Below are 27,455 nucleotides of genomic sequence, written 5' to 3'. Positions count from 1 at the left end.
TGTAATTCATCATTTTACTTTTAGCCTACAAATATTAAGAGCACTAGTTGGGCTTCTGATGCAATACCCTAGCGGAGGAATCAAACCTTTGAGAACAGGACAGCAGAGGTTTGCCTTGTTGCCTAGATACGAACGCGGAGGGTGGCGAATCTCTCTGAATGAAACTGGCTTTTCGATAGCGGACATTGTGGTTCTGGGTATGAGTATCATCGAGGAATGACCTTCCTTATGCTCGAGCCGGAATGTCGCCAGTTTCCTTGACGCTGTTGAAGAAGCAGTGGATGTGAAAACAGCGCCATTTCTGTCGGCGTCCATGATACGCGATGCTACCGCAGCGGATTCCAGAGCTCGAGCTCGGAACGGCAGCGGGAGAGAAATAGCCGCTCCCCTTTCGCCGCTTCTCTTTACTTCAGCCCACGGCAGGTAGGTCAACCAGTGAACCGGCTTGGAACTTACTGTCGCACTGTGTTGTTTTTCTCCATGTTTTGTGTTTAGTTAGCCTACTCTGTCGTTGTATGACGATATGGCGTACATTTTGAAAGGAAAACGTCTGACAGTCCGCTTGTTGCCTACCCGGGCAGCCGCCTCCCCCTCGGTCACAACAAGCGGACGTGAAAGCTAACGATAGCAAACGTTTGTTTCAATTTGTACAGGACAATTTGCCACAATGTATGTTGACTGTTGGCCATTCTGGGCGCTACGGCTCCAACTGCAAGTTTAGACTCGGCCTAACGTTTGCGTGTTGCGGTTTGCTAGCTAACTATTTAATGGAGCACGGCCAGGGCTCTAATGTCACTGTACATAGGAGCCTCCGTTCACCTGCCCGACATAACAATCCAACGTTAGTCTGCTCGGGGACGGGGGACATCGCAATTGGAGTTACATTAATAACACTGCAATATAACATAGGTGTTAACCTGTCATGATGCCCGTTATGGTACCGTAAAACTAATACTTAGTGCTATTGACCGGAGACGAGCAGCTCTTGGCAGCTAACTTGGCTAACTTAGCTCATAAGCTAACGTTAAAGGTCGGTGGTCCAGCTAACCTTGCCATTTGACTGCAAAGTGACGCTATCACAAGTCACTTTAACGTTTGTTGACACTTCAGCAGCTACCAAACACTGATTGTGTAGTATTTAATCAAAGTAATGACAATACTTCTTAATCCTTATGAGTGTCCCTGGCTGTTATGTATTTGTATTGCCGCACTCGGCAGCCCAGCAATGTAACGTTAGCTACACTATACCTATTTGCACAACGTTACAATGCACCTGAAATAAAGATAACTAGCCCGGTAACTATGTACAAATGGCATTACGTTGCTCCCTTTCCATGTCAGCGAAAAAAATGGGTTGTAGGAAGAAGTTGATATGTGGGCAGTGCAGTCTGAAGCTAGCTGCCGGGGCTAATGTGAATACAAGAAACAGCTGGGTTGTAGACACTGGTCAGCCATATTTAGCAATTATCAATGGAGCTAGCTTATTTGAGCTGTTGTCCTTTCGTATTTATTATATACCGACATTGTTAAAATGTGATATATTTATTTGTGCTAAATAATTGGTTCGGATACTGCGAAACTTTTGATATTGCCCTATTGACGCCGCAAACGACTAAACCATAATGGGACGACGGGTCCAGCCAATCAAATCGCCGCAGCCTCCATTTGCTCTTCACGTCGGTCCCCTAATCCGCTGCTGCCATATACAACACATGCACTTGACAGCCAGCGATCCCCGGCCCGTTGCCCGAGTTATATTATCATTGTTGTCCTGTCATTGGCACAAATCCAGGACATACTTACTGTAATTATTTGCCAATTTAAATTATTCAGCTGTTGATTATGTGATTGCAATGAAGGGAATAACAAGCAACATGTTACTTCCTCTTTTAGTAGTTTTACAAAGCCTTGCTTTCATCCAATCGTTTCAAAATTACATGGTCATGATCATGAACAGTTCTTCTGTAATAAAGTTATTATGCTCTGTTGCATAGATAGATGGTTATTACACATGCACACTTGAATAAGAGTTAACTAAGTTGTAAATGTGAAGCACATTTACAACTTAGTTAAGCTGCTCCTCCTGAAAACCTCTCTTGCCCCTATCCCTTCATTCACAATCACATTGTCAACCTGTTTATCACATGTAAAAGTGTCATGATTAGAAGAACTGCTGCTGCATTATCTCAAGAGTTCATGATCTCTCATGAGCCCGTTAGCTTGCTGGTAAGCAAGGCTTTAAAGTTTAAACAGTCAGACTACGTCCTTTTCAAAGTTATTTTAAAATGATTACATTAAATATTGAAAACCAATTTATGTTTGCTCTGTTACAGGTTGTGCCGTTGAAGTAAGACGTAGCCCCAAAATGGACCACTCCGACTGAGACGCAAACACATCCTGTGTTTTGCTCAGCACTGAGGTCTATCTGCAGCCTAAGCCATGCCTGACGTGTAAAATCCCCTTTTTGCTAAAAGCAATAATTTAAAAAAAAACATCCTACATGCCTCCCCATGCAGAGTCGCTTCAGTGCGTCCTGCTGGAGTGACTACCCCCTCTTCCCAAGGTTCTGCCTCGTCCTCTCTCTGTTCCCTTCTCAACCGACCACCCTACAGTAACTACCCATCACAATGTTACTCCACCTTAGAATGGCCAACACCTGAGGTCCCATGCGTCCAGTGAGCACCGATTCAGACGGTCCTGCTCCTCCTGAAAACCTCTCTTGCCCCTATCCCTTCGTTGGCCCCCTGCCTGCCTCAGAGATGTCCTTGCTCCAGTCGCTGGGTCCAGTACAAAGCTGGCTTGGCCAGGAGCTTGAGAAGTGCGGGATAGATGCCCTGATTTACACCCGCTACGTCCTCAGCCTCCTTCTGCATGACAGCTACGACTATGACCTGCAGGACCAGGTAAGCAGCCACAAATGTTTGGAAATATTCTTTGTCAAAAAACTTAAAAAACAGTTTGTCAACTGTTTGGGTTTTGCATTGTCAAGTGAGTGGGCAGTACGCATTGTTTAGGAAGGGAAGTTATTTTTTGAATATAAAGGGCTCATTAGAAAAAACACCAATGTGCCAGGAGAGGTTAACAATGGGGGATTCCTTTCACCTCATAGCACTTGCACAACATCCTTTGATCTCTGTCATTTGTCATTACAGCTCTTGTTATGCTTTAAAAAAAATAGTAATAGTAACACCAGTGTGTCTTTTTGTTACTGACTTTCTCGTTTTGTGTGACAGGAGAATGACATCTTTTTGGGCTGGGAGAAGGGAGCTGGAAAGAAATGGGGCAAGAGTAAGAAGAAAGGAGGGACTGACCTGAGTCTCGAGGAAATGAAGAAGCAAGCTGCTGTGCAATGCCTCCGCTCTGCATCTGATGAAGTAAGCACTAATATCAATATCAATATAATCATTTAAAAGGAGTGTTATTCAAGTAAGGCTTTTGTTTGACCTGCCTCTTATTTTATGAAACCTTTAAGTGAAAAGCAGTCTGAATACAGGCACGTCACCAATTTGTAACACTAGTAATACTTTCTGTTTGTTAATGTGCAGTCATGCAGATGTAAATTGTATAAATCACGGTGAATAGACATGGAATAAATCTCTCTGGGAAGCTAATGCTATAAATCAGGGAAGATCTTCATTGTACATGCATCGCAACTTCAATTGTGTCCAATTGGTGTTCATTGAAAAGGGTCATATTAAAGTCAGGACTTAACATAAACCATGCTTTACACACTTATGATGCGTGACCTTACAATGGTGCTGTTCGCATATAAGCATTTATCTTAAGATTCTATCTATTGTTATCCATTCCTTTTTGTGAATCATAAAGCCACAGAGATTTACTGACATTTCTGTCACTTGCCGGCAATAGTAAGGGGAGGATGGTCTCGTTGAGAATGACACAACGTAGAGCTGGAGGGAGGGGAAGGGTCTGCAAGGCAGGAGGAGGAGTGTTGAGCTCCTCTCTGGGGAGTGGATTCTGCAGTCTATTTTTTAACCAGCACACGCTGCGCAGGATTGCAGCAGTGAGCAGCGTAGTCGGTCGGTTGTCAGCTGACCGGCATTAGCACAATGATGCAAGAGGAAACACAGGGCAGGAGAAAACTTTGCTTGGCTTTCATGAGGCGGCATGGTAAGGAATATTATTTTCTGGATGAGTGAACAGGGAAGGAGTGAGCTAAAGTGTCTGTCAGGACTGAGGTGATTTGTTTGAGGCAATTTCCCTCGACAGTGCCTGCTTGATCGAGCTTGCGACCTGACATTGTTGTGTTGTTTATTTCAAACCCTTGTTGTTTACATTTTCCACGAATCAAATTGCTCAATGTGAGAAGGAAGTAAGCTAAACCGGATATGTAGTAAATGTTCACTTACTCAGAACATAGTGAGGCAATACCTTGTCCTGTTGTTTAGCCTCTTTATTTATTTATTTTTTCAAAAAGTATTTCGGCAGCATAGCTAAATATAGAACCGTCATGACCGAGCATGCCTAAGCTCTCGCAAGTCAGCTGGCTTGACTTGTGTCAACCCCATGCCTTTCATTCTTCACATTTTCTGTCAATGTAGCTTTTGGGAATTCTGCATTCTTACCTAAGGCTATTAGATCTCAGGAGTCATGTTGTATTTGGAGTTTGAGTTATCTATTGTATTTATTTTGTTTATGTCATAGCTGTTTTGCAAATATCTTTTTAATGTTCTTTTTATCACAAAGAACAAACATGATTCAGTTTCCCCCTTAAAATAACTGAGCAGGATTTTGATAATTCAACTGATCAGTACAATATCACTAAGAAAATGTAACATCAGTAAAACCCTACCATGATATTGACATCATCATCATTTCTGTTTCATAGTAAGATATGCAATTTCAATAGACTTTTGAGAAGGTCCTTTATAGGTGTAACCTTTTTTCCCAAAACAGGTTTTTGAGTTGGAACATGCTCATACCAATTTTAACTATTGTTTTTTGCCCTCATTTGTGCAGAACTCTGGAATTGAGAGCCTGGTTGAAGAGCTTTGTTCTAAACTAAAGGACATCCAAAACAAACAGAAAGGTTTGTTCGGTTTATCATTACTAAATGTTGTGTAAAAAAAAAAAAAAGAAAGAAAGAATTTGAATAATAATTGCACTAATAAAATGTCTTGTTCAATTTCTTTTTTTATAGAAGAGAAACAGATACAAAAGAAATCTGATGGCTCTCAGTCTCCAGAGCGAGCTGAGTCCCCCTCTTCAAAGGACCAGGTGGAAATGTAAGCTATATAATGGATATGTGAATCATTTTATGTACAAAAGTGACTGCAGAACAACATCCACATGCATTTGTTTATTTCAACTGTACTGTTATGAATGCATTTAAATCAATTGTTCTCTCTTTTTGTTGTGACTGCAGGTATTATGAAGCCTTTCCTTCTTTGTCAGAGAAACCTGTTTGTCTCCAAGAGATCATGACGGTGTGGAACAAGGCTAAGGCCTGCGCATATTCGAGTTCATCGTCTGCTGCTCCACAGACCAGCACAGACACCTCTTCCCCAAAAGATTGCAACAGTGAAGGGGAGGCTGCAAAAGAGAGAAACCTCGAAGCATGTGGTACCATCACTACGACGTCCAACGAGAGAGGCCAGCACCGACGGAGCAAGAAGGAGAAAGAAAATAGATACCGTGGTGGTGCAGCAGCAGAGGAGAAATCTACCGTCCACTCGAAGAGACAGATGAGACACAGATCTGAGGGCAAAAACAGACCCAGATCCTGGTCCTCTGGCTCTAGTGAGGCCGGCTCAAGCTCTAGCGGGAACCACAGTGACTTGAAGTCATCCAGAAGCAAGGCAGTTAGAATAAGGCACAAATCCAGGGAGGCTGCTAAAAATAAGAGAACACGCAACAGCGGGCAGGTGAAGCTGCAGGTGAAGGTCATTGAAAAGGAGGAGCGAAGAAATACAGGAGGGAGCAGTAGCAGCGCCACTGGAGGCGCTGCTAAACAACCACAGCTTTACAAGAAGGGGAAGAGACCTCTGAAAGAGATTCGTAGAGATCCAGGCTGGAAGGAGGCTAAAGAGTCCGGAGTTGAGGCCAGAAACAGAAAGGAATACATGGAGGAGCCTCTTTGGTACACTGAGCCCATCACAGAGTATTTTGTACCTTGCAGCAGGCAAAGCAAGCTGGAAACAAAATATCGCAACAAGGTAGACTCTCCTGATGGTTTTGATTTGTCGACCGACATGGAGAGGCTGCCGGAGAGATTCCAGGGAATCTGCATTGCCAATGAGAGCTTCCAGAGAGCGTACCTAGCAGCAGGCTCTTTTGTGGATGGGCACTTTGTGGAAGGGCCTGGCGAAGCAGAAGATGAAAGTGTTGAACTCACTGGGACCTCATGCTGCCCTCAGCCAGAGGATAGTAGAGATTTAGATGACAAGCATCTGTCTGAATTCACTCACTTCTATGAAGTTGACATTTATCAATCCATATTGGATACTAGTGCCTCAGACTCTATACAAGAGAGTCGGATCTTAAGCATGATTCGACAAAAAAGCAAAGAGCAAAGAGACGTTGAGGCAGAATGTTGTTTAGTGTTAGATGGCCTTGAGCAGCATGGGAAAATTGCAATACGGGCAGACTCACAAGAACCTCTGGGATCAGTTGGATTCCTAATGGAGGATCTTGAAAACATGGCTCAAGTGTGGGGATGTTATTCACCATCCACTTCAGAAGATATAGATGGAGAAAGCTTCATAGGAGACTCTCCCATCCGCCTCTCCCCCCTCCTTGATAGTGTCTCGTTCACCCTGAGCAAACTATCTGGAAATTTGGAGGAGCCAATTGTCCCTGAAGCCACCAGTGAACCATCTTGCTTCTCTCTTTTCGAGCTGCAGTATGAGAGCCCCACGTTCCCTTTTCCCCGCGACTCACTCACCGTTGGTCATGAAAACAACACAGATTCTAGTAGCTGTCTCGACCCGCATTCTAATAAACAGTCTCGTTTGCTAATATGGACCAAAAATAGTGCCTTTGACGAAACTGAACACTGTTCTAACCTTTCAACAAGAACTTGCAGTCCGTGGTCACATTCAGAGGAGACTCGTTCAGACAACGAGCAAGGAAATGTTCTGACCGAGGATGCTGTTCAAATTGGCAATGAAGAGATTGATTGTATAATCCCTCCTCTCTCTGGTACATATCTAGAGGATGAAATCCTGGATTTCTTGCAGGCGAACTCTGGCCGCAAATGTGAGGAGGTCAGTGTAAGCACGGCATCCAATAAGACCTTCACCAAAAAATCTAAATTGGAGTCCATTTGTGGTATAGCATTGGAAGAGGACGAGGGTAAACAGTACAGCACTGGCATGTTTTCGGACGACACAAACCAACACGGTGACGACTACAGCTCAGGGATAATAAAGGACATTTGGACTGCAATAGGAGATGAAAAATCTGTAACGGTGAAGCAAGGAGCAGAACAACCAAGCGAGGGCCTGTTCTCAGATGAGTCCGGCGGTTACTGCTGCAGCCGCCTGGAAGTGCAGGCCAAAGGGGATCCAATTAAGGAACCTCAGAAAAAAGCAGTGCAGCGCTCAGAGTATCACCTTTGGGAGGGCAAGAAGGAAGAACAGGACTTAGCCAAAAACAAACTCTCCAAGGTAGATGGTGCAGGGGATTATATGACTCCGTCCAAGCCCTGGGACCTGAACTCTGACAAGGAGAACACAGCATTCATCCTTGGAGGGGTGTATGGAGAGTTAAAGACACTAAGTGGGGATAAGAATTGGGCTCTTGTGCCACCTAGTGACACCCAACATAGCCTGCTACAGTGTACCGCTGCGTCTGCGTCTGCTTCCAGCTCAGATATGCTCACCATCACCGGCACAGATGTGTTCATGAACACTGGCAGCTGCTTTGCCCCCGGGCACCGGCCCCTGTGGAGACCTCTTGTGTCTTTTGGGCAGAGTGACCAGGCCATTAGAGGTAGTGGGGATGGATTGAATAAAGGATTTTCTTTCATCTTCCATGAAGATTTGCTCGGTTCCTACGGAGGCTTGCGTGGTGAAGAGCAAGGTTTGGAATACCCGTTCACATCCTTCAACCTGAACAATCCCTTCTCTCAAGTCCTCCACGTCGAGTGTTCTTTCGAGCCTGAGGACATGGCTTCGTTCAGTCCGGGCTTCAAGCCCAAGTCGATTCTTTGCTCGGACTCAGAGAATGAAGCCTTCCACCCACGCATATATGGCATCAACCGGACGCAGTACAGGGCCATTCGCATCTCCCCCAGGACTCATTTTCGACCAATATCGGCCTCAGAGTTGTCTCCCGGTGGAGTGAGTGATTCCGAGGCCGAGACTGACAAGGAGGAGTTGAGTTTTCCCGTCCTGGCGCCTGTGGACGTCTTCGATGATCCTCAGGCAGATCTCAAACCTCTGGAGGAGGATGCAGAATGTGAGGGCCCCTATTACGGGAAGTCAGAACTGGAATCTGGTAAATTCTTACCCAGATTAAAGAAGTCTGGCATGGAGAAGAGTGCCCAGACCTCTTTGGATTCACAGGAGGGCTCCAGTACCCTCCTGCCAATTGCTGAGCAAGAGATTTGCTTAGACTGCAAGACTGCAGAGGCTGCATCAACTGCAGGCGGACAGACAGACGTCTCTGTCGGCAAGATTCAAAAGAAGGAATCTTCAGAAGAAAAGCAGTCCTGCTTCTCTGCACCAGTGGGTCAGATCCCCAAGTATGGGATTGCTTATGACTTTGTGGGAGATGTTCCAGAGGTGAGGGTTTCCTCCTAAAATGATGTTGTAAGAATGTTCTGTGTGCTAGTGCATTACAACAAAACTGTTTGCATAACCACACAGTGTTTTCATAATCTGTCAAATGGCTGTTAAAAGGGTTTCACCTTACTGACACACTAACCACTTCTCATTTGTCTTTTATAGTTCCCTCTGTTAAATATAAGTGGACAAAGAGGAACCGGCAACCAGCAAGACGAGTGCTGGTGGCAGAACACACTCTGTTCCCCCCTTTTCCCTGGATCGCAGTGTACAGGTATACCGTTTAAAAAAATAAAATACTTTTACATTTTATTCACTAGCAAAGAGAAAATATAATCACTGCCAACTATTTAACTGTTATTGAAACTGTATTAGGTACAGTGGCGGTTCTACGGGGTGGCAGCTGCCACCTCAGAAAAATGCCTTGCTACCCCAGTTGGCAGCTTCGTTTTGAAAGAAAAGTTGTGGCTCATCGGACATTTATGAGAGAAAATATCTAATGTCCGAGTGCAAGTGAATGCAGCACAAGACGCGAGCCTTGTAACCCCTCCCCCTCCCCCGGCCCTGGCGCGAGCCTGGAAATATGATTGGTGGCGATTTCATTTGAACGGGGGGACAGCGTTTTTCTGCTAGATTTTTTTCTCAGCCCTGTGAATAAACTATTGCAGTAGTCGAGTCTATTAAAGATAAAAGCATGGACAAGCTTTTCTAAGTCCTGTTGTGACATTAGTTTTTTAATCCTCGATATGTTCTTCAGGCTGTACTCAGCATTGAATCAAAACGCACCATAGCTTTAACTCTTAAAGGTGACATGTCATGCTTTTCCGGTTATTACCCGTCCCCTTGTGTGTTATGAAGGTTTTTCTGCATGTAAACGGTCTGCAGAGTCAAAACCCTCAAAGTACACCCTGTAGCGAGTAAAACTCTAAAACAGAAAATACCTCCACAAAACGCCTCGTTGGTGAAACGTCATCATGACGTCATCATCCATTTGATTCTTCCGGGTACGTCCTTACGAAAGCACGTACCCGGAACTAAATGGGCCAATCCGTGGAGCAGTTACGTTACGTCTACGGAGCCGTTACGTTAAGCCCCCGCTGATTGGTCCAAATTGACCAATCCACACACACACTCAGTGCAGGCAGCCCTGCTGATTTCTCCTCCCTGGCTGCAGGCTGATAACAGACAGTTGGGATTGCGCGAAATTCTCTCTGCAGACCCATTCTCACGGCCTTTATCAACCTATAAACCTTTTTCTTACTCAATATCAAGCCACACTTATTGTTTTTATTTCGGCTGTGACTTTGTGTGTGTTCAGGTTGAGTTTGGCTGTGTATCGCTAAACAAGGAAATCACGGAGGGCGGAGGGGGGGGGGGGAGCTGCAGAGAGCCATTTAGTGGAGAAAGTGAATACTGCTGAATACACATACAGAGATGCTGTATGCGAAACCAATGTGAGTTTGGAAAATTGCACAGTATTTTTCTATTTTAGTATACCTCAACAATGGAATTATGATCAGTGGAAATGGCCATGACATGTGACCTTTTAATACGTTTGTGAGGCGTTTTGCTGAACAAGATGGTAATCGCCACATTCAGCTGTTAGGCGCCAACTTGATGCTCTGCTCACGGATGACTCGATGAGCATAACAAAACTGTTAAGATGATGACCTTACGTGTGTATATATTTTTTTCTTTGTGGGGGTCTGCCCCCAAAAAACTGTTTTAAGTCCTGAGAAAGTCAAATAAGACGTAAAACTACACTGCCCAGCCAAAACAAAGTAACCACTTTGATTGAACTAGGCCAGTAGGTAAGGACTTTCCACTGGTTAATAACTTACTGCAGCGATGTATATGTTTTAGCTGAATACACGTTTTTTAACCCTTACTGATGCAGTTAGTCACTTCTTTAATGTTTGTTCTTTCTGATGTAAAGTCCAGGTTGTAACTGTTTGCAATGAAGTTGTGGGGCGCTGAACTGTTCCTTTGAATCTTTTGATTTATGATAGTAATTACTTACTAAGGAGGGTGACCAAGCATCTTGAGGAACATTCATCATTAACTCCTCCAAAAAATATAGTTTATTTAATAATAACACTGAATATGTGAATGATAACAGTGATTGACAGCTGATAGGAATAATATGATTGTTAATAGTATCAAACAAACATTGATGAGACAGTTAATTAATGTACTTATTGCGGCAGTCTGCATACATTGGTACCCCTGCTGTTCTAAGAGTGAAACAAACTCATTCAGTTATTGTTCAGTTAAAATTCATTAAATTGAGTCTGCCACCTTATATATTCATATTTAAGGCTTTACTGATGTGCCACAATAATGTCACCTATGTTATTCAGTTAAAATAAATATTGTGGCTTTCCAAGTTAACATTAATTGATATGACTGCGATTAAATCAGCATATACTTCTGCCAGGGGATGCCACCCCTCAAATTCTCCTGCCACCCTCTTGCCACCCCATCAATATTTTTCTAGATCCGCCCCTGATTAGGTATGACGGACAGAGACTCCCCATCTTGGGCCCAAACCTTCCTCCCACAACACATTCACATTGACACTCTTTATAGATGTCTATCAGTGCTATATACAAAGCACAATCTAATTCAAAAAAAGATATGACCTATCAGGTGCCATGACCTAGAAAGCATTGCTCATGCAAAAAAACTTGATGTTCCCAATATTGTGATGTTAAGATCCTAGAGACAGACCTGTATAATACTGGCCATCAGCTTCTGCTGTTGCAGGCATCAAAATATATGAGCTATCTAAATAGTATACCCATTTTTGGTGATGGCTACCTGCATTCCACTGAGGGGGTTTTAGAAAAACATTAGCAGTGAAAATATGGCTGAAAGTCCTAATCAGGTCATGAGTGTAAGATGTAAAGGAGAAACATAGGCAGCATGGACCTTTTTAGACTTGTATCAATCTAACCTTTTTCGTCTGACTTCTTTCTCCAGGGAGCAGCAACATTTGACTACTCCAGTTTTGCAGAGGACTCCTGTCGTAGAGAGGACATTCTCCTCTCCTTTTGTGACTGGAACTCTACCAGCAAAGATTCAGGTTCATCTCGGAGCTGGAAAAACCTAATGTAGGCTTATTGTCTGACACACCCATCCAAAACCCCCACACATAACCCCTGTTGGTTTTAATTTACTAAACATTGTGTAATCAACAATCAGATCAACAAAAAGTGAGAGAAAATATGAAAACTCAAAAAACATGTTCTGTCTTTGAGTGATGCCATGTGCAAACATGCACTTTAGGCATTTTAGAATTTGTTTAATTTGGTTCTCCTATACGCTGATCCTCATTCAAGTCTCACAGTTAGGTAGTAGGGACAATCTTTTGTTCTATCCTTGTCAGTTTTGTTCCCGCCATCTTTGCTTTTGAGCTAGGATACTGCTAGTTGCTGGTATCTGAATGGTTGTGCATGTATGTTCGTCCAGCCAGTCTCACTCCTCTTTTTCTAGTTAAACATAAAGTTGTGTGAAACGACTGCTTTCGCATACTCTACTTTCCATCTTATGTTCAGAAAGATAATTATAAGGAAGTTGAGATTTTTGAGTTGTGTAAGAATTTCGAGAGTTTAATTTAAATAGTTTGTTTGGACGACTTTCTGAATGTGAAGTAGAGAATGTGTGCAGTTTTTCTTCTAAATATCCATAAATTCCCCATGTGTGAAAAGTTATCATAAATGAGTCTGATTTTTGAATGGTGATAGTCTTACAAAAGCTAGTAGTAGACATAGTATGGTTTGTGAGGCTAAAAGAAAAGAAAAAAATCCTTTTTTAAAAACAGGAAATCAAAAGGAGTTTTGTTGGAAAAAATACTAATGGTCTACTTGAAATGCAATTCTGTAAAATAATTGGGGAAAAAAAAAAAAGTTTGTTTTGGGGTAAAGACCCAACATGATAAGACTTCAGCCATGTCTGCAGACACCTGTGTTGCAATTGAATGAAACTTTGTTTTAATTTTTTGTAATTCCTATGGTACAAAATATTGGTGCTATAAATATGTTCAAGAATCTTTTGAATTGCAGTTCCATAATATGGCTGTGATACAAGTAGATGGCATAGTTTTCTTTGTAGTCCAGACAGTCAGACTCCATGAATATCTTTTTGCGGAAAAATTGAGAAAAGAAGAAAAAAAGATTAGCTTGATCGCAGTTCTTGTTTAATGTGGCTTGGTTTTTTATTTGAAGTTAACCTCTTAGTTGTCAGGCCTGCAGCAGAAGCAGAAATACTTGCAGGTGTTTAAATCTCATGTTCATCTTTTAAGTTACTTGTCCCCAAACAGAAAGGACAGAATCAGCATTGTCTAATGGTTTATTGTCCATTTTGCAACTAAAAAAATGTATAACCAAGCAAGTGGCGAGTAGAGGTCAAACCAAAAACATGGCATAATTACTCTAAGGTACAAATGCTTTTTTTTTTTCATATGAGGTGTGTTATTTTTTTATTTTTTTTGGTTTACAATATATCTTGTTGAAATATTGAGTAATATCTCACTGTGTGAGTGTGTGTGTTTGTGTGTTGGCAAAACTTGTGGAGGTTCAGAATGAGTGGACTAGAACTTTATCTCAGAGAAACGTGAATGTATGCAGACTTACGTTCACAAAAAATGCATATGCATATTAGCGCCCCTTAAATTTGAAAAGCCCTGAACAAATTGGCAAACCTTCTGGCTTTTACCTTCTTTCGATTTCAGCTAAAAACTATAGGTAGTGAGGCCAGTAGTAGGGTAACTTTTCGTCACATACAATGAAACTGAAGCACACAACTAAAACTATCCTTCTGTTATGGGCAATTAAAAATGTGCAGACTTTCGGCAAGTCGCAGGTTGGCATGGCTTTGTAAATGGCTTCCTGATTTTGCAACGACTGTATTTACAGGCCAATGGTTTGCTCAATCCAATGCCACTTCAATTAATAAAAAAGGGCCCCAAGGTACTCCAACTTCAGGGTCTTGTCACCTTTCTTCGACAGTCACCAGACACTCAGGAATTTTTTAATATAAGCATAATCTACACTCAGACCTGTGACAGTGCATCGATGCATTAATGTAAAAACTTTTCTTTTGATTGTAGAGCAGAAATTATTGACAGTTCCTTCCGCGCAAACCACAAAGGTGACTGTCGTAAACATATAGTTTTAGGGAAGAAAAAAAAGCCATCGTAGGTTGCATAAGCAATGTGGAGGGGAATTCAAAAGTCCTATGCAATACCTTTGGCGCATGAAAACATTAAAGAATATACGGAGAAAAGTCATTCAGCTAATTTAGCATGTTGATACGATTTGAGTGAGGGACACCTGACAGGAAGAAAACAAAAACACGGACTGTCTCTAGAAAAACAGCATGCAAACATCACACTCGTTTTATGTTGGATTTAACAAAAAATATTTTGGTTTAAAGAATAAAAGTGAGGTTAAATTGAAAGAATGCTATGACTGTGTGAATCTGTGAGTGAATTGTGTAAGAAGATAAGTCACAAAAAGCACTTGGATGGGAGGTGAAAGGAATGCATCACACCTTTCTCCGTTTAATTCTTCCATTTTGATAGGCCGTGTTAAAAACACAAAGCGTGTGAGATGAAAAAAGGAATTCAGTGAGGGTATATGTGTTTGGAATGACACTGTTCTGATTGCACTGTGGTCTAAAGAACATATCCGGCACCGAAAACTGGACGTTTTCCTCGTCTTCTCATTCCCAACTAGACGCTCCTTCACCCTTTCCTATATTTTCCTGAATCCCATCTGTCCCGAGTAGATGTGTTGTTCTAATTTCATGTACACCCTGAGTCAATTATTTTGTTTCATTGTGGATTTTCTTAACATCTAATAAAGGAATAAACCAAACCTCAGTCTGAGTTTACCTGTTTCTTTTCTTACCTTACGGCGACACTAGAGGGCAGGGTGATGATACTCATTCATATCACAAGCTTTAATCATTATGTTCTATTCATACTTATCAACAGTGAAGTGAAAAGCTGCAAACAATTTAAGAAATAACCCTTAAAAATATATTTTATATGCGGATGTTATTCAAAAAAAGGGCAATGTTTTGACTAAAAGTTGACCAAAAAAAAAACTATTATTGTAGCATTTATTTGCTTATAGTCATTTGAGGCCAAATTGAATTGTCATCAAAATAGTGTTATATTTAACATTTTATAAAATGTTATATATTTTGTGTGATCTGACACTCACAAAATGAGAATTTAATGTCTTTCCCTATGCACATGTTGCAGTTGTTTTGAGTGCAAGTGTTTAATTTTGACCTTTGAAATATCAGTTCACCAAGCAACAAGTCAGTATATTTTAAGCAAGCAGTCGCCCATCCCACAAAGGGTGCTGTGCAAAACAAGTTTGATTAGTTAAATGACGCATTGAACAGGTGAGACAGTACCTGGGATAATGGTAGCATTATGACATTTATACTGCACTTAAAGTACATAGAGGAGGGGTATTTATAATAATAAACGCAGCAAACTATTTAAAGCATGGAAAGTGTAAATTCTAGAAATACCAAAGTATAGGAAAGTACTCATTCTGCAGATTGGTCGATATCAGAATAATATAATTATATGTTTTGATTATAATTATTGATGCATTAAAGTAACTAAAAGTATTAAATAAATGTAGTGTAGTAAAGGTAAACAATTTAATTGTAGTTGGGTAGAAGTACAAACTAACATAAAATGGAAATACTCAAGTAAAGTAAAAGTACCTCAAACTTGTACTTAAGTACCGTACTTCAATAAATGTACTTAACTTGTCTTACTAACATGTTCTTAAGTACAAGTTAGCCTGCAGGTACGCGATCGATTATTAATGCCTTCATTTCAAGACAGGTGAATCCATCGACGGTGAACATTCTTCACTCGATTGCACCGCACTCACGGTACAAGTTTGGTTTAAAATGGCGGCGGAAGCGTCAAAATAGGTATGAAATGTTAACGATACCGGATAAACTTATGACATGTGCTTGTTATAACACCGGTGAAGCGTGTCCTCTCCTGTAGAGATGACGTGAGAGCAAAACATGTCCGTCGCATTTGAACTTATTTTTGATATAATTCACTTGAGGAAGCGCTGCTAGAATCATCGTCGGTAGAAAGTCCGGGAAGACGTGTTTATATTTACCATCCTCCTTTTCCCCAGAGGTGAATTTACATGTTTTTGTATTATTATTTTTTCGACTCTTTTCCTCACACTGGTGCTGTTTGTGTACTCTAAGCTGCGTTGAGGAGGCATGGGGATTAGGGCGGTGCAGCAGCAGTATCACAGCATCACCATGGACCGCTTCAGCAGGCGGCTACCTGCCGGACACCTGTAGCATCAACCGGCATCATGGCGAACACGACCACCGGGACCCGGGACCGCAGAGACAGCCGCTGTGGTAGGTTATTATGATATGCTTTCAGACCTTTTTATGTAATTATTTTTTATTTTAACAACACGTACCACATGAACTGTGCCCTCATACTGTAGGCAATGTGCATTTCTTCCTTGGTATTGGCAACATTACAGGTCACGCCAAACTGCCTTTAAAAAATATTGGAGTTCAATTCAACCTCGAATATTACACATGTATACGGTTGTTAAACCAGAACATTTTGCATTTTGTGATTAATTTAAGGCCAATAATAAATTCGGCATACATCTAATTAACTAGAAGTACATTTCTGAACTCAAATCTAGACTTTCTAACAACTGTTTTTTTCTTAATCATTAATTCTGTATTCCCTTTGGAATTCAACATGATTTTAAAGTAGAATACAGAGTTGCACAGCTGCTATTAATTTCAAACTTTAACCCCAGCAAAATGGCTCAAAACCTTTTATGAATTGCTAAACCACTTAATTTAAGACTCAAGAGTACAAATACCAAGCTGCACTTTTGGAGAAAAAACAGCCTTTTATCTACTATTTCTTTTTGCTAACCATCATTCTTGGAGGTGATAGAATGTATCTGTTTAAAAATAAATACAGCTGCATTGAAAAAATGAGGCCTATAGGCTTGAAAAACCAGGCATACTTATCAAATATGTTTTATGTCATGTGCCCTGTATTATATGCATCACACCATGCATTCCAACCTTACCCTGCAGCAGTGCCACTTAGGAACTTGCTTCCGAACCCAAACGGAGGACAACTTTTCTTAGAAAACCACTGAAGCATATGCCCTTATTTTAGAATTTGTGAGATTATGTTTACCCACACTGAAAGTCATACTATTAATAATTATATCATGACTTGCAGGATAAGATTTGTGTGTGCATATACTCTAATGGGTGTTTCAGTTAATTAAGTAGCCAATAAGGAGTCAGCCACCTCTTTCTTCTGTCATGCCTTGTCTATGTTGGCGTGGCCTTGCTTTTACACTACTATGCTAATACTTTTGAATGATTTGTGGTTAAAACCTTATAAAGGGCATTGTTTTTATGTTTGAAAACATAAGCTAGGCTAACAAGAACTCCAGTTTTTCAGCAGTACACAGTAATACATTTAATAAAAGTAAGTGAGTTTGTACAGATTACTCTATTTATTGATATGTCCTACTGACCTCTGGTTGTAGATTATTTCCAGAGTGGCACAAGACCAACCTTTGCTATGTTTTGGGACAAAGTTTACCCAAATCACATGACAACCTGCAGGTCAGGGTTTAAAACTTGGGTAAGAATCTGGCTTTATGTGTCAAACATTTGCACAAAAAAAGGGCCCCGTTGTCTGTTAATGTTTATTTATTTGACCGTTCTCTTTTACCTACCTATTTATTTTAATTACCCATGGCATTAGCATTTACAACACTATGGTGCTTGAGTACAGGACTGATTGGAGACCCTGATCCATTAGCTTTAGCTTAGCTTCCCAGCTGGTGTTAAAGCATGCTATAGCCTTTACTGGGGCCCCTGTTCACATTACAGTCCGCACTCCAGTTACAGCCTGGTTTCTGTGGGATTAGTTTTCACCTCTCAAGGCTTCCACTCTAACCTGATACCCCGGTCAAGCAGAAAAAAACCTTTAAATATTGTATTATGTAGAGCTGGTGTTATTCATTTGTATGAATACATCTCATATATACACATGTTCAAATGGCATCACATTCAGGGTTGGATTAAAATGCTCTGGGCCAAGGAGACATCTTAATATTACTTATCATCTCAAACAAACAATCCATAACCGAGTTTTATTCAATTTGAAACGCTATAATAACTGTCATAGCTGCATATCCTCACTTTTGACAAGATGGAACCAGTGAATGTTTAGCATTTTTTTTATTGATGAAAAGCTATAAATTATTTAAATTATTGTAGAATAATTCTAATACTGTCAATCAATTTGACTGAAAGTGTAGTTGTAATGCACATTGCAAATTTTTAGTGTGTTTCAGATTGATTAACAGTAAATCTGATACAAGTGGAAATAAAACACCCAATCATAGAATATAAAATAAATAATCAGTCTTTTTCGTTTTTGTAAAACATTTTTAAAGGAATTTTATATAATCGAGGCCTTTATAAATATACCACATTTTCTGAAGATGTATATACTTTTCAAATCGTTATTGTTAACAAGTATGCTTTAAAAAAATATATATTTTGGACTTCCTTGGCACAATTCTTTGTGGTTTATTGACCCACCTGTCAGTGGAAACTATTGACATGATACCCTTTTTTTTTTTTTTTCAGGTAAAGCACACTCAAACTTTAAAACATGTGGATTATAAAAGCCTACTATAAATCAATAAAACATACAGTTAATCATTATTATATAATACATGTTCTCCATTTCACAGGATAGTTTATTCAGGGTCCCTGGAATTTGGTACAAAAAAGCTGGGCTCTCTTTGAGCTCATGTCACACCTATACACCACTGGAAATCGTTCAGAATAGTAGAATTGTGACCTTTTTTAAATTCTTTATTTAGGGTCAAATAGTATTTATATCGCATTTTTCTCAGTTAATAGTTCAATCTTTTTTAGTGACTCAACAATTGCACACAAACCAACGTACAATAAATAAGTAAACAATCAAACCAAAAATGAAATCAATTAAAGACAAATACAAACATAAAAATCAAACAGTAGACATTTATCTGTTTTCTGTTTTAAGGAAACATTTGAAAACACAGCCGGTATTATACAAAAGCACAATCAAACAAGGGATGGATAATGTATTGCTTGCACAATGTCCAAGTTTCTTTTTAAATGGTTTTAAATTGTTTTATTAAAAAAAGTGTTGTATAAAAATCCTCTAATTAAATGTCACTTTCTTTCTGAAGGTTTGTCTGGAGAAGCCATAGTGCAGAATGGCTGTGTAGTGACGGAGCTGGCTACCTCTGACATCCACAATCACACCAACAACCACCACCATGACCTCAGCTCCACCATGCACAGTGAAACGGTCGTGCCCACCTACAAGCCATCCTGCTCCTCCACCCCCATCTACTACTGCAGCCCCCAAAAAAACTACTCGGACATGAACCAGGACTGCCACAGCTTGACTTCCCAGGACTCGGGTATCCCCACTCTGGAGATCAACCCTCCAGAGCCCATCATCCACGCCCACCAACGCACCGGTGACGGAGGCCTCGTCTCTGACTCCAGTTCCTACTCGCCCGCCACTTTAACTTTGGAAGATTCTACTGATGGCAACTCCATCCGCAAATCCTCCACCTTCCCCCGCAGCGGGTACGACTCCATCCGCCACCTTAGCCCCGCCCTCAGATTGTCAACCACCTCGGGGGCGGCCGTCGGAGCTTTGAACCGCAGCGATGACATATCCAGCATGTCCAGCATGAGCACCGAGCTGTCCGTCTCCAATGAAGACATCTTGGATTTCACCGTCACCTCCAGCTCCAGCGCCATCGTTACCTTGGAGACGGACGACAGCAGCGGCAGTCATTTCACAGACGTGACACTGACGACGTCACCTGGAAACCCCGGAGACCTATGGAGTCCTGTACGGGGTCCGCATCAGGAAGAGGATGGAAGGCTAAAGAAATTAGGACCTCTAGCAAGCTTATTCAACAGGTATGTTCAGAATATCCGTCTACGATAACTCATGTTTCATTCAGATGGTTGATTTGCACTACAAAAGCCGGGCTCCATGCTCTTTATTACGTCATGATCATTCATTCATTTTAACTTCGCCCCACAATTTCTGTGTCTATCAAGGTAGTTGCCATATCATTTCATTGTAGCCATACCTGCAGTTATCCAGGACTTGGTTGGTAACACTTTACTTCAACCCCCCCTTATTTAATATTCATAAGCAGTGTAGAAACATTTCATAAATGGTTTATAACACACTTTAATGTAGTTGTAAGCAGCTTATTTGGCCATAAGTGGAGGCTGGGGTTAACAGAAAGCCATTTGCAATATAGTTAAACCCAGTTGTTATAACAATATAAAGTTTGTCTCCATAGGAGAACTTGATGAAATATACTGAAAAAAATATTTAAAAGGTCAAAATAGGTTAAAATAACAAGCTGATTTTAATTGGGACTAGAACAATGACATTTGGAAGTTTTAAATAAACATCCCTACTTTAGCATCAAGACAAATAGGGGAAAAGTACGGAGAAAAGTACTTTTCCCCGTACTTTTCCCCTTTAGTTCCGTTAGTACCTGTTATATGGAAGCAAGAAATATTGCTTCTCTATCTAGCCTATTCTATCATTTGGGTATAACAAGAGATAAAGCACAGGTTATCACAGGAGTGGCCAGAAATAGAAAAATAAGCCTCAGCAAACTAATAATCATTTTCTGCTTCCTCTCGTTCGACTCTGTGTGGAAGGCTTTATAATATAGCCTTAGAGAAGTAGCCATTGCTCAAAGTTGCTTTACAAACCTTGCTTAGCCAACATATCCCCCCCACCGTCCTTCCACTCTTGCATATTACGGCTCACCTACAATGACCCTCTGTAAAACAAAAAGCTCTGCGTTTCCTGGCTTCAGTGCACTTCTCGTTAATAACATTACAAAGATAAAACCTTGTTTAAATGAAGGTGTTTTTTTCGTTCCAATGAAAAACAACTTTGCCTTTTTTATTAATCAAGGGTTCCATTAACACCCTAAATCCCACCATCACCATTTTTAGTTTGCATTTTGACTGCATCATTGTGCTGCTTTGTTTGTAAAGAAGACAAGGCATTACATTCTAATTCTGTGTGTGATTGGGAGTGCGTCTTACTCTCTGATGTTGCAGACAGAGCAGGTGGGAGACAATATTTTACCTTTTTGAGATAATGATCCATGATTACTTTGGCTGTGGGCCTAGCCATTATCCACCTAGTGTTTTTAAATGCATCTACCAACACGGCAGGAGCATATGATATGCATGGCCATGCTTTTTGTCTTCTTTTGTCTCTCTGTTAGGTATCATTAGTCTATCATTTCCCATGGTTCAAACTTTCAATACATTATTTTGAGAGCTTGAATATTTAGTCGCTGAATGCATCAAATAGATAATTGATTACCTAATCATCTGCAACTGTTAAGTTAATTAAATAATGACTTGTCAACCACCACTAAAATATCTCAAATTATTTTCTTTATTTCATTTTTAAGAACTCCAACAACTCATCTTCGACTGGGCCTTCTTCAGACAAACAAGAACAAAAATGAAAGGAGAAACCGAGCTACATTCAGCATTTTACAAAGATTAAAAACCAAGACTATGAATTAAAAGTTGGAAAGAAAAAGTTATACATTTATCCAGATCTGAAAATGAAATGGAAAAATAATCAATCAGGGGAGCTTAGCCATGAATTGACCTATTAAAAATGATCAAACAAATCCTAAACGACTTTTTGGTTTTCACAAGACCCTTCATTATAGGTTTCTGTTTACCCATAACAACTTTTTGTATTAATTTACATACAATACAATGGTTTGCTCTGGCTGTGTTGATTACTAACTATCACTGTTAACACGTTTTATATATTTCAACCGGAGAGCATGTTGAAATTGTATCCAAAATTCAGCAAAGTTAGTCAAGAGTTCTTGGAAGTAGTTCTTAGGATGGTATTTAATTTCCTCTCACTGCTTTGCCACATTCCACTCTCTATTGAGTTGTCCTTGAAGGAACAGGCAGGGGGTTAACAGCACCTAGTCAAACTTGTATTTTTTGTTGTTGTCACTTTTGCACCGGTCTTAGAAGCTGACCCCCTCTGTGTCGTTTTATGACGTGTATCGCTTTATGACGTGTCTTCTGTTATCCTGCTGCCACACAGGCATTCTCTTAGCGTAGATAACACATTGTACATGTGTTAACACCAGTGTTAGCACTAACGTAACACTTAGTGACAGATTTGTATACTTTTTTCCCACTGTAATTGATTTAAAATGAATTACATTTAGTTTAATACACCATGGCAGCACCTCCTCTTACTATTCTACTATTATCCCTCCTACCTCAAACGGAGAAGTTACTGATTCCCTCAGTGCCCTTCAGACTCCTTCTCCTCACACCCACTCCTCCCCTCCCATTTGTGAAGTCAGGCCTCTCATTGCCTCTTCCTCCACAATCTCACTGTCTCTGAACATAGTGGCCGTGTGGGACTATTTCCTCTCTCCACCTTAAACTTTTGGAAGACATGGGCCTGAATCTTGACTAAAGAAGAGCTTTAGTCTTTGCTCTTCTTTTAAAGAATTGTAATTTCTAGAACCCTTCAGGTGCCTTCTCTCGGTTTTTTGGGGGAGAATTCCGTTTTTTGTGGTGACAGGGCAGCATGGCAACCCCATCACTTCTTCTGTTCATTGACAGGTAGGATACTAGCACATACAAAGTTAGTTTTCTAGTTGACATTCTTTGTACTTGTTCATCTTTGTGTGTTCTGCATGCCAGAAAGCACTGGAAGTTTGGTCAGAAGTGATGACTTTTGTACTAGAAAGTCTATTTTCTGTTGGATTACATTCATACTAAACTCTTTAGTGTGTGGAAGCAGCTCCTCATCAGACACTCTGATGTTCTTTCTGAAGGAAAAAACTCAATGTTCTTTCCCAATTCTTGTACTAGCTTGTTTGGTATTTCCATGCCATTGTTACCTGAAGCATAACCTTATCAGCTCCTGTGCACACACCAAGACTGAACGTAATGTTGTGAAATCAGTGTAAAGCCTTTAGCTTGAACTCAACATACAAACAAGCAGCTCTGCCATTTTCCGGCTGTTCCACTTGAGCACTGGACCATAGCCGTGGCCATTCAGAGGTCACGTTGAGGCACACTTAGCCCCAGACTGAATGCAAATCATGTCCCTGCATTGTAAACACCCCCTCTGTGGCATACACTGAAAACATAATGTTCTGTTGAACTGTACAGCACAATCTGGTGTATGAAGTTTTCATAAACTTAAAGTCAGGCGTTGATTTGTGAATGAAGGACTCAGTTGGCCTCTGTACCTCAATCCATCACTGTTTTATGTTGGCTCACAGGGTTACTGAAGTGCTCCCAGGCCATAGTTCAACGTAGAGATGTCCCGATCACGTGATCGGTGATCGAAGCCGATCACGTGATCGGTGATCGGAGCCGATCACGTGATTTTCAAAAGATTGGAATTGGGAGAAAAAAATCGGGGATCGGGATTTTATTATTATTATTTTTTATTTATTTTTTAATGTTGTATTCAATGTTACAAAACAAAAATGACCATGTTCAAGTCTTAAAGTCATCCTGAGGCCTTAGTTTTGGTTTCAAATTACACAACATCATGTATGTGTTGCTTCTTTGGGGCTTGTTTTCATAGACCTGGTTGCTTATTTCTCTCAAATCTGGCAACAGAGTGTGCAGGGCGCAGTGTCTAATTGTAGCAGTAAGCTAACGAGTACTGATAAGCTTTATTTTGTTTTGATCCAATGCTGCACAACTGAACTGATCCAATGCTGCTGTGAAAGAAAGAAGCTATATCCATGTTGGATAGAATATCCAATTTAAATAAAAAAATAACCTTAAGGGACAACTTGAATGCTTTTTTTCTCTTAATGCATTGCATAAAGATCGGATCGGGAAAAATCGGTATCGGCAAATTGTCAAAATCAAATGATCGGAATCGGATCGGGAGCAAAAAAAGGTGATCGGGACATCCCTAATTCAAAGCCTGGGTGCACTTTATTTTTCCTCAGCGTGTCCTTGGAAAAAAATAAATTGTCAATTTTTGTCCGAGTTATTGGAAAAAGTCCCTGGTTGAGCTGGAATGTTCTTTATTGACCTTTTTGAAATAGTAGTTTGACACAACGAAGGATCTTTACAGACTTTGATATTTTTCCGGAGCTTTCAATCATGCTTAATGGTCTTATTCAGCAAATAGAGTTTGCTCAGTTGAAATAGAGATGGTTCTGTTGTCATCATGTGACCTGAGTATCAAACTTTAGCACATTACAAAAGGTGATAACTAGAGCTTGGGACATGAATGCTGATGAAGACTGTTAAAAGGTAGTGCAAGCTCAAATACAAACTTGCAAGTGGACCTTGAGTTTGGAATTCACTGGTTGGTATTGGTCACACTGTTCTTTTTCTGATCTTCCCTTTGGATCAGATGCTTTCTTCTTTGTAACTGAAAGCTGATGTTTTCTTCCTTTTCCTCAGAGGGGAGTTGGGTTACTTTGATAACATCAGATATTCCCGTACACAGATGACTGCATTCCTTAGTATAAAATGTTGCTCTACAAGTGTCTGATGCCTAATTTCTTCCAGCATATGTCTCTTATCTTTCCACGAAAAAAAAGTTGCAAATCTAGTGGTTGCTTATTTCCCGTTCTGTGATTCCAGTGTGCAGTTCTGGGAACAGCTGAACAGATAATGCCACTGCATTTTGCACCTTTAAGAAATTGCTTCATGATCTTTCATATCTGTGTTGTCATTCAACTTCTTCTTTAAACGTTGTAGTCCCCTACTTAATGAGGAAATACCTTCCAATGCTTGCATTATCTTGTGTTTTCCAGTATCAGTAAATACAGTGGAGGAAATGGGTTGGGGTTGGATTGAGATGTTTCCATTGGAAAGTAAATGTCAAAAAATATCTTTAAAACTGCCAAATTGGCATGAAAAGACAACTGCTATAAGTCTTTTTCGGGGCAGCTTCTCTAGCGTAAATGACTTGTCAGAATTCTTACACCATAAGTAACGGGTTTATTTGTATAGCTCCAGTTAGTGTAATTCTCACATGTTCTCAAATATATTAGTTAGTCTATATGCTGAATACGTAGACAATGGGCCAATATTTAAACATCTCCAACTTGGCCATATGGTGCCATCACAACTTCCTTATCGGAACGGCTTATTAATCTTGACTAATACAATGTCACTTGATTATAAGATAAGGCAGTTGACATTGAGTCACTTGATGAGATGTAACCCAGACAAACAGCATCATATGCCCTCTTTGATGTTACTCCTCTTTACTCTGTGTGTTATGTTAAGTGTCCTGGTTAGAAAAGGTTTTTAATTTCACATCATTCATTTCTTCTTTTCATGACAGGGCTCTATTGAAGCTTTTAATTAAAGCCCCACTAACCGCTCTTTGACAACACGGCTCTGATGGATAAATGAAAGGAATATCTGGCTAAATGACACAGTGGATGCTTCTGAAAAGAGGAAGCTTTTCAGAAGCTTTGCATATGGTATTCAAACTCCAGGTGGATGGAAGCTGGACGGAGCGAGCAGATTCATGTTCTATTTACGCGTTAAGGTGGTTTTTAGTTTTGGGTGCAGAGCTGATAGTTTAGTGGTTATTTCAATTGGAAAGTTCCTATTCTTTAATGAAGGCAGCAGTGACGGGTTCCCTTTTCTCTTCAATGGTTTTTCAAATACGTTTTTGGTTAGATGACTAAAGTATGGTCTTAAGGTTTCAAGATTTTCACGTTTTGAATGACCCCGCTATCCCACTGGTAAATGTCCTAAAAAAGGCGATTGCTAACAAACAAACAACTAAACATCATCACGCCCCGTCGCCCCATCTACCTTTAGCTTAGCGGAGTTATGGTACCGTGATGTAGTTTGTTTATAGCATACGTTAGCTCTTTTCTTCTGCTTTATGCTTCAGTTTTTATTAAAGCGGTGTTAATATGTAGAGATTTTACTGCTGAACAAAACGTGTAAGCATCATAAACTTTTTTGCCACAGATCTTATTTTCTGCAATATTCCAAAATCCAATGGAAAAATCCCATTAGCTTTTTGTCGAAGGAGCCCTCGCTACCTTCCGGGTTAGCCTACAAAAATAAGTCATAACTGCTCCACTCTATGCGTCCAGGTCTACTTTAAATGACCCTGACCAGCCTGACAGCTCACACGATGTCACACATTGCCTTTACCCTTTGTTCTTTAAATCCACAGATTCCTGTTGTGAGCTTATCTAAGTCGTGAACTTCTGCAGTAGCATGCACACACACATATACTGCAGCTCTTTAGACCCCAAGAGGGACCCAGTGAGGACCGCGATCGTAGCTTGTGTTCTATGCTTTGCCCTTGTGTTTTAATGAACTCATATTATATACATGTTTGTCCTCCAATCTAATTCCCTCTCCCATTTGTCTCCCAGGAGCCTGTTTGCCAGGAGGGTGAAGGACAATCGGCCGGTGGAGCAGAAGGATCCGGGGTGGAAGCTGTTTGGGAAGGTCCCCCTCAGGGAAGGCCCCGTTAAGGACCCAAAGAGAATACAGAAGGTAGAAATCTTCTTTTTACAGGTTTACACACACAGTCTATCATTGTGTTTATTAACCATATCCTGTTTGGAAGGGCTTGTGGTTTTGCCTAAACCAATAAGCAAAGACCAACATGTCAATTCCAATGTCATTTTGAGTATGTTTGCTGTACGTTAGCTGTAAATTAGTTTTTTTTAAATACACAAGAATCATGATTTTGAATCATGAAGTGCTTGTGTGGTTTGTTGACTGAGATCTCACAAGAGACTTTGAATATTTCTGTCATTTGACTTAAATTGACAGGTTTTACTTGATAATATGCTCCTTGCGTTCAATTTGCGCTGCTATGTTTGAATTTGCGTATGTTACATCTCTCCATTGATTTTAAAGTTGCATTTTGTCCTTACTTATACCTAGATCATTAATGTAATAGTTGGTTATTTTGGTTATAGTTGACTTTTACACTGTTAAAACCTCAATTAGGACAGTGCAGCAGCTTGTGGTGCAGAACAGCTGCTGCTCAAAGGTCAAATGGATGAGCAAATGCTTTTGATGCAGTAATGCCTTTTAGCAGGGCTTATCACTCTACCATGGACAATACAGAGGGGAGTATTGTGTATGCTGTACACAAACATTATAAGGACTCATGATAACATATACAACTATGACTAAGATTGTTGTTTTAAGACACTATGGAAATGGATTTCTAAAATATCAGTAACATACTATACAATGGTAGTGAAAGTAGAAAAGTAGTACAATGCCTTCAGCTACAGAACTCCCCATCAATGACATGTAGCTGCTTTGGCTATCTTAAGAACTGCACGAGCTACTACTCGCAGTGCTTAGAAACTTATTTGACAGGGCTAAATATTTATTAAACCACAATAGATGTACTTTAACAAAATGTCTTTGTAGCATAAGGCGGCATTGCTATTTTCAGTTGGCCATTTACAGATATCTTCAGGAGTACTATATGGTACCTAAGATGAGTTGTTTATTTTTGGGGAAAAAGCTTTAATTTGTCTTTAGTTAGCTGAA

General features: G+C 40.4%; 2 protein-coding genes across 3 annotated transcripts in view; both read left to right on the top strand.

Moving 5' to 3' along the window:
* The first annotated feature begins 123 nt into the window (after positions 1 to 123).
* kiaa0232 (KIAA0232) lies at positions 124 to 14,631 on the top strand. The gene is made up of 8 exons (XM_079668278.1): positions 124 to 423; positions 2,334 to 2,903; positions 3,234 to 3,374; positions 4,981 to 5,050; positions 5,162 to 5,246; positions 5,387 to 8,747; positions 8,913 to 9,021; positions 11,730 to 14,631. The coding sequence occupies exons 2-8, from the start codon at positions 2,667 to 2,669 to the stop codon at positions 11,744 to 11,746; spliced, it is 4,020 nt and encodes a 1,339-aa protein (XP_079524404.1). The 5' UTR covers positions 124 to 423; positions 2,334 to 2,666; the 3' UTR covers positions 11,747 to 14,631.
* Positions 14,632 to 15,640: 1,009 nt separating this feature from the next.
* tbc1d14 (TBC1 domain family, member 14) overlaps positions 15,641 to 27,455 on the top strand; it is a 33,993-nt gene continuing 22,178 nt past the window's right edge. The window contains exons 1-3 of one of the 2 annotated variants that reach the window (XM_079668286.1): positions 15,641 to 16,169; positions 19,055 to 19,805; positions 26,312 to 26,435. In XM_079668286.1, the coding sequence (XP_079524412.1) occupies positions 16,121 to 16,169; positions 19,055 to 19,805; positions 26,312 to 26,435 (924 nt within the window). In that variant the 5' untranslated portion in view covers positions 15,641 to 16,120. Of the gene's footprint in view, positions 16,170 to 19,054; positions 19,806 to 22,336; positions 22,542 to 26,311; positions 26,436 to 27,455 lie in introns of those variants that run through there. The other variant, XM_079668287.1, reaches the window with a different exon arrangement.

Source organism: Notothenia rossii (genome assembly GCF_949606895.1).
Source record: "Notothenia rossii genome assembly, chromosome: 3".
Lineage (NCBI taxonomy): Eukaryota > Metazoa > Chordata > Actinopteri > Perciformes > Nototheniidae > Notothenia > Notothenia rossii.
This window is presented reverse-complemented; position numbering and strand designations above follow the sequence as displayed.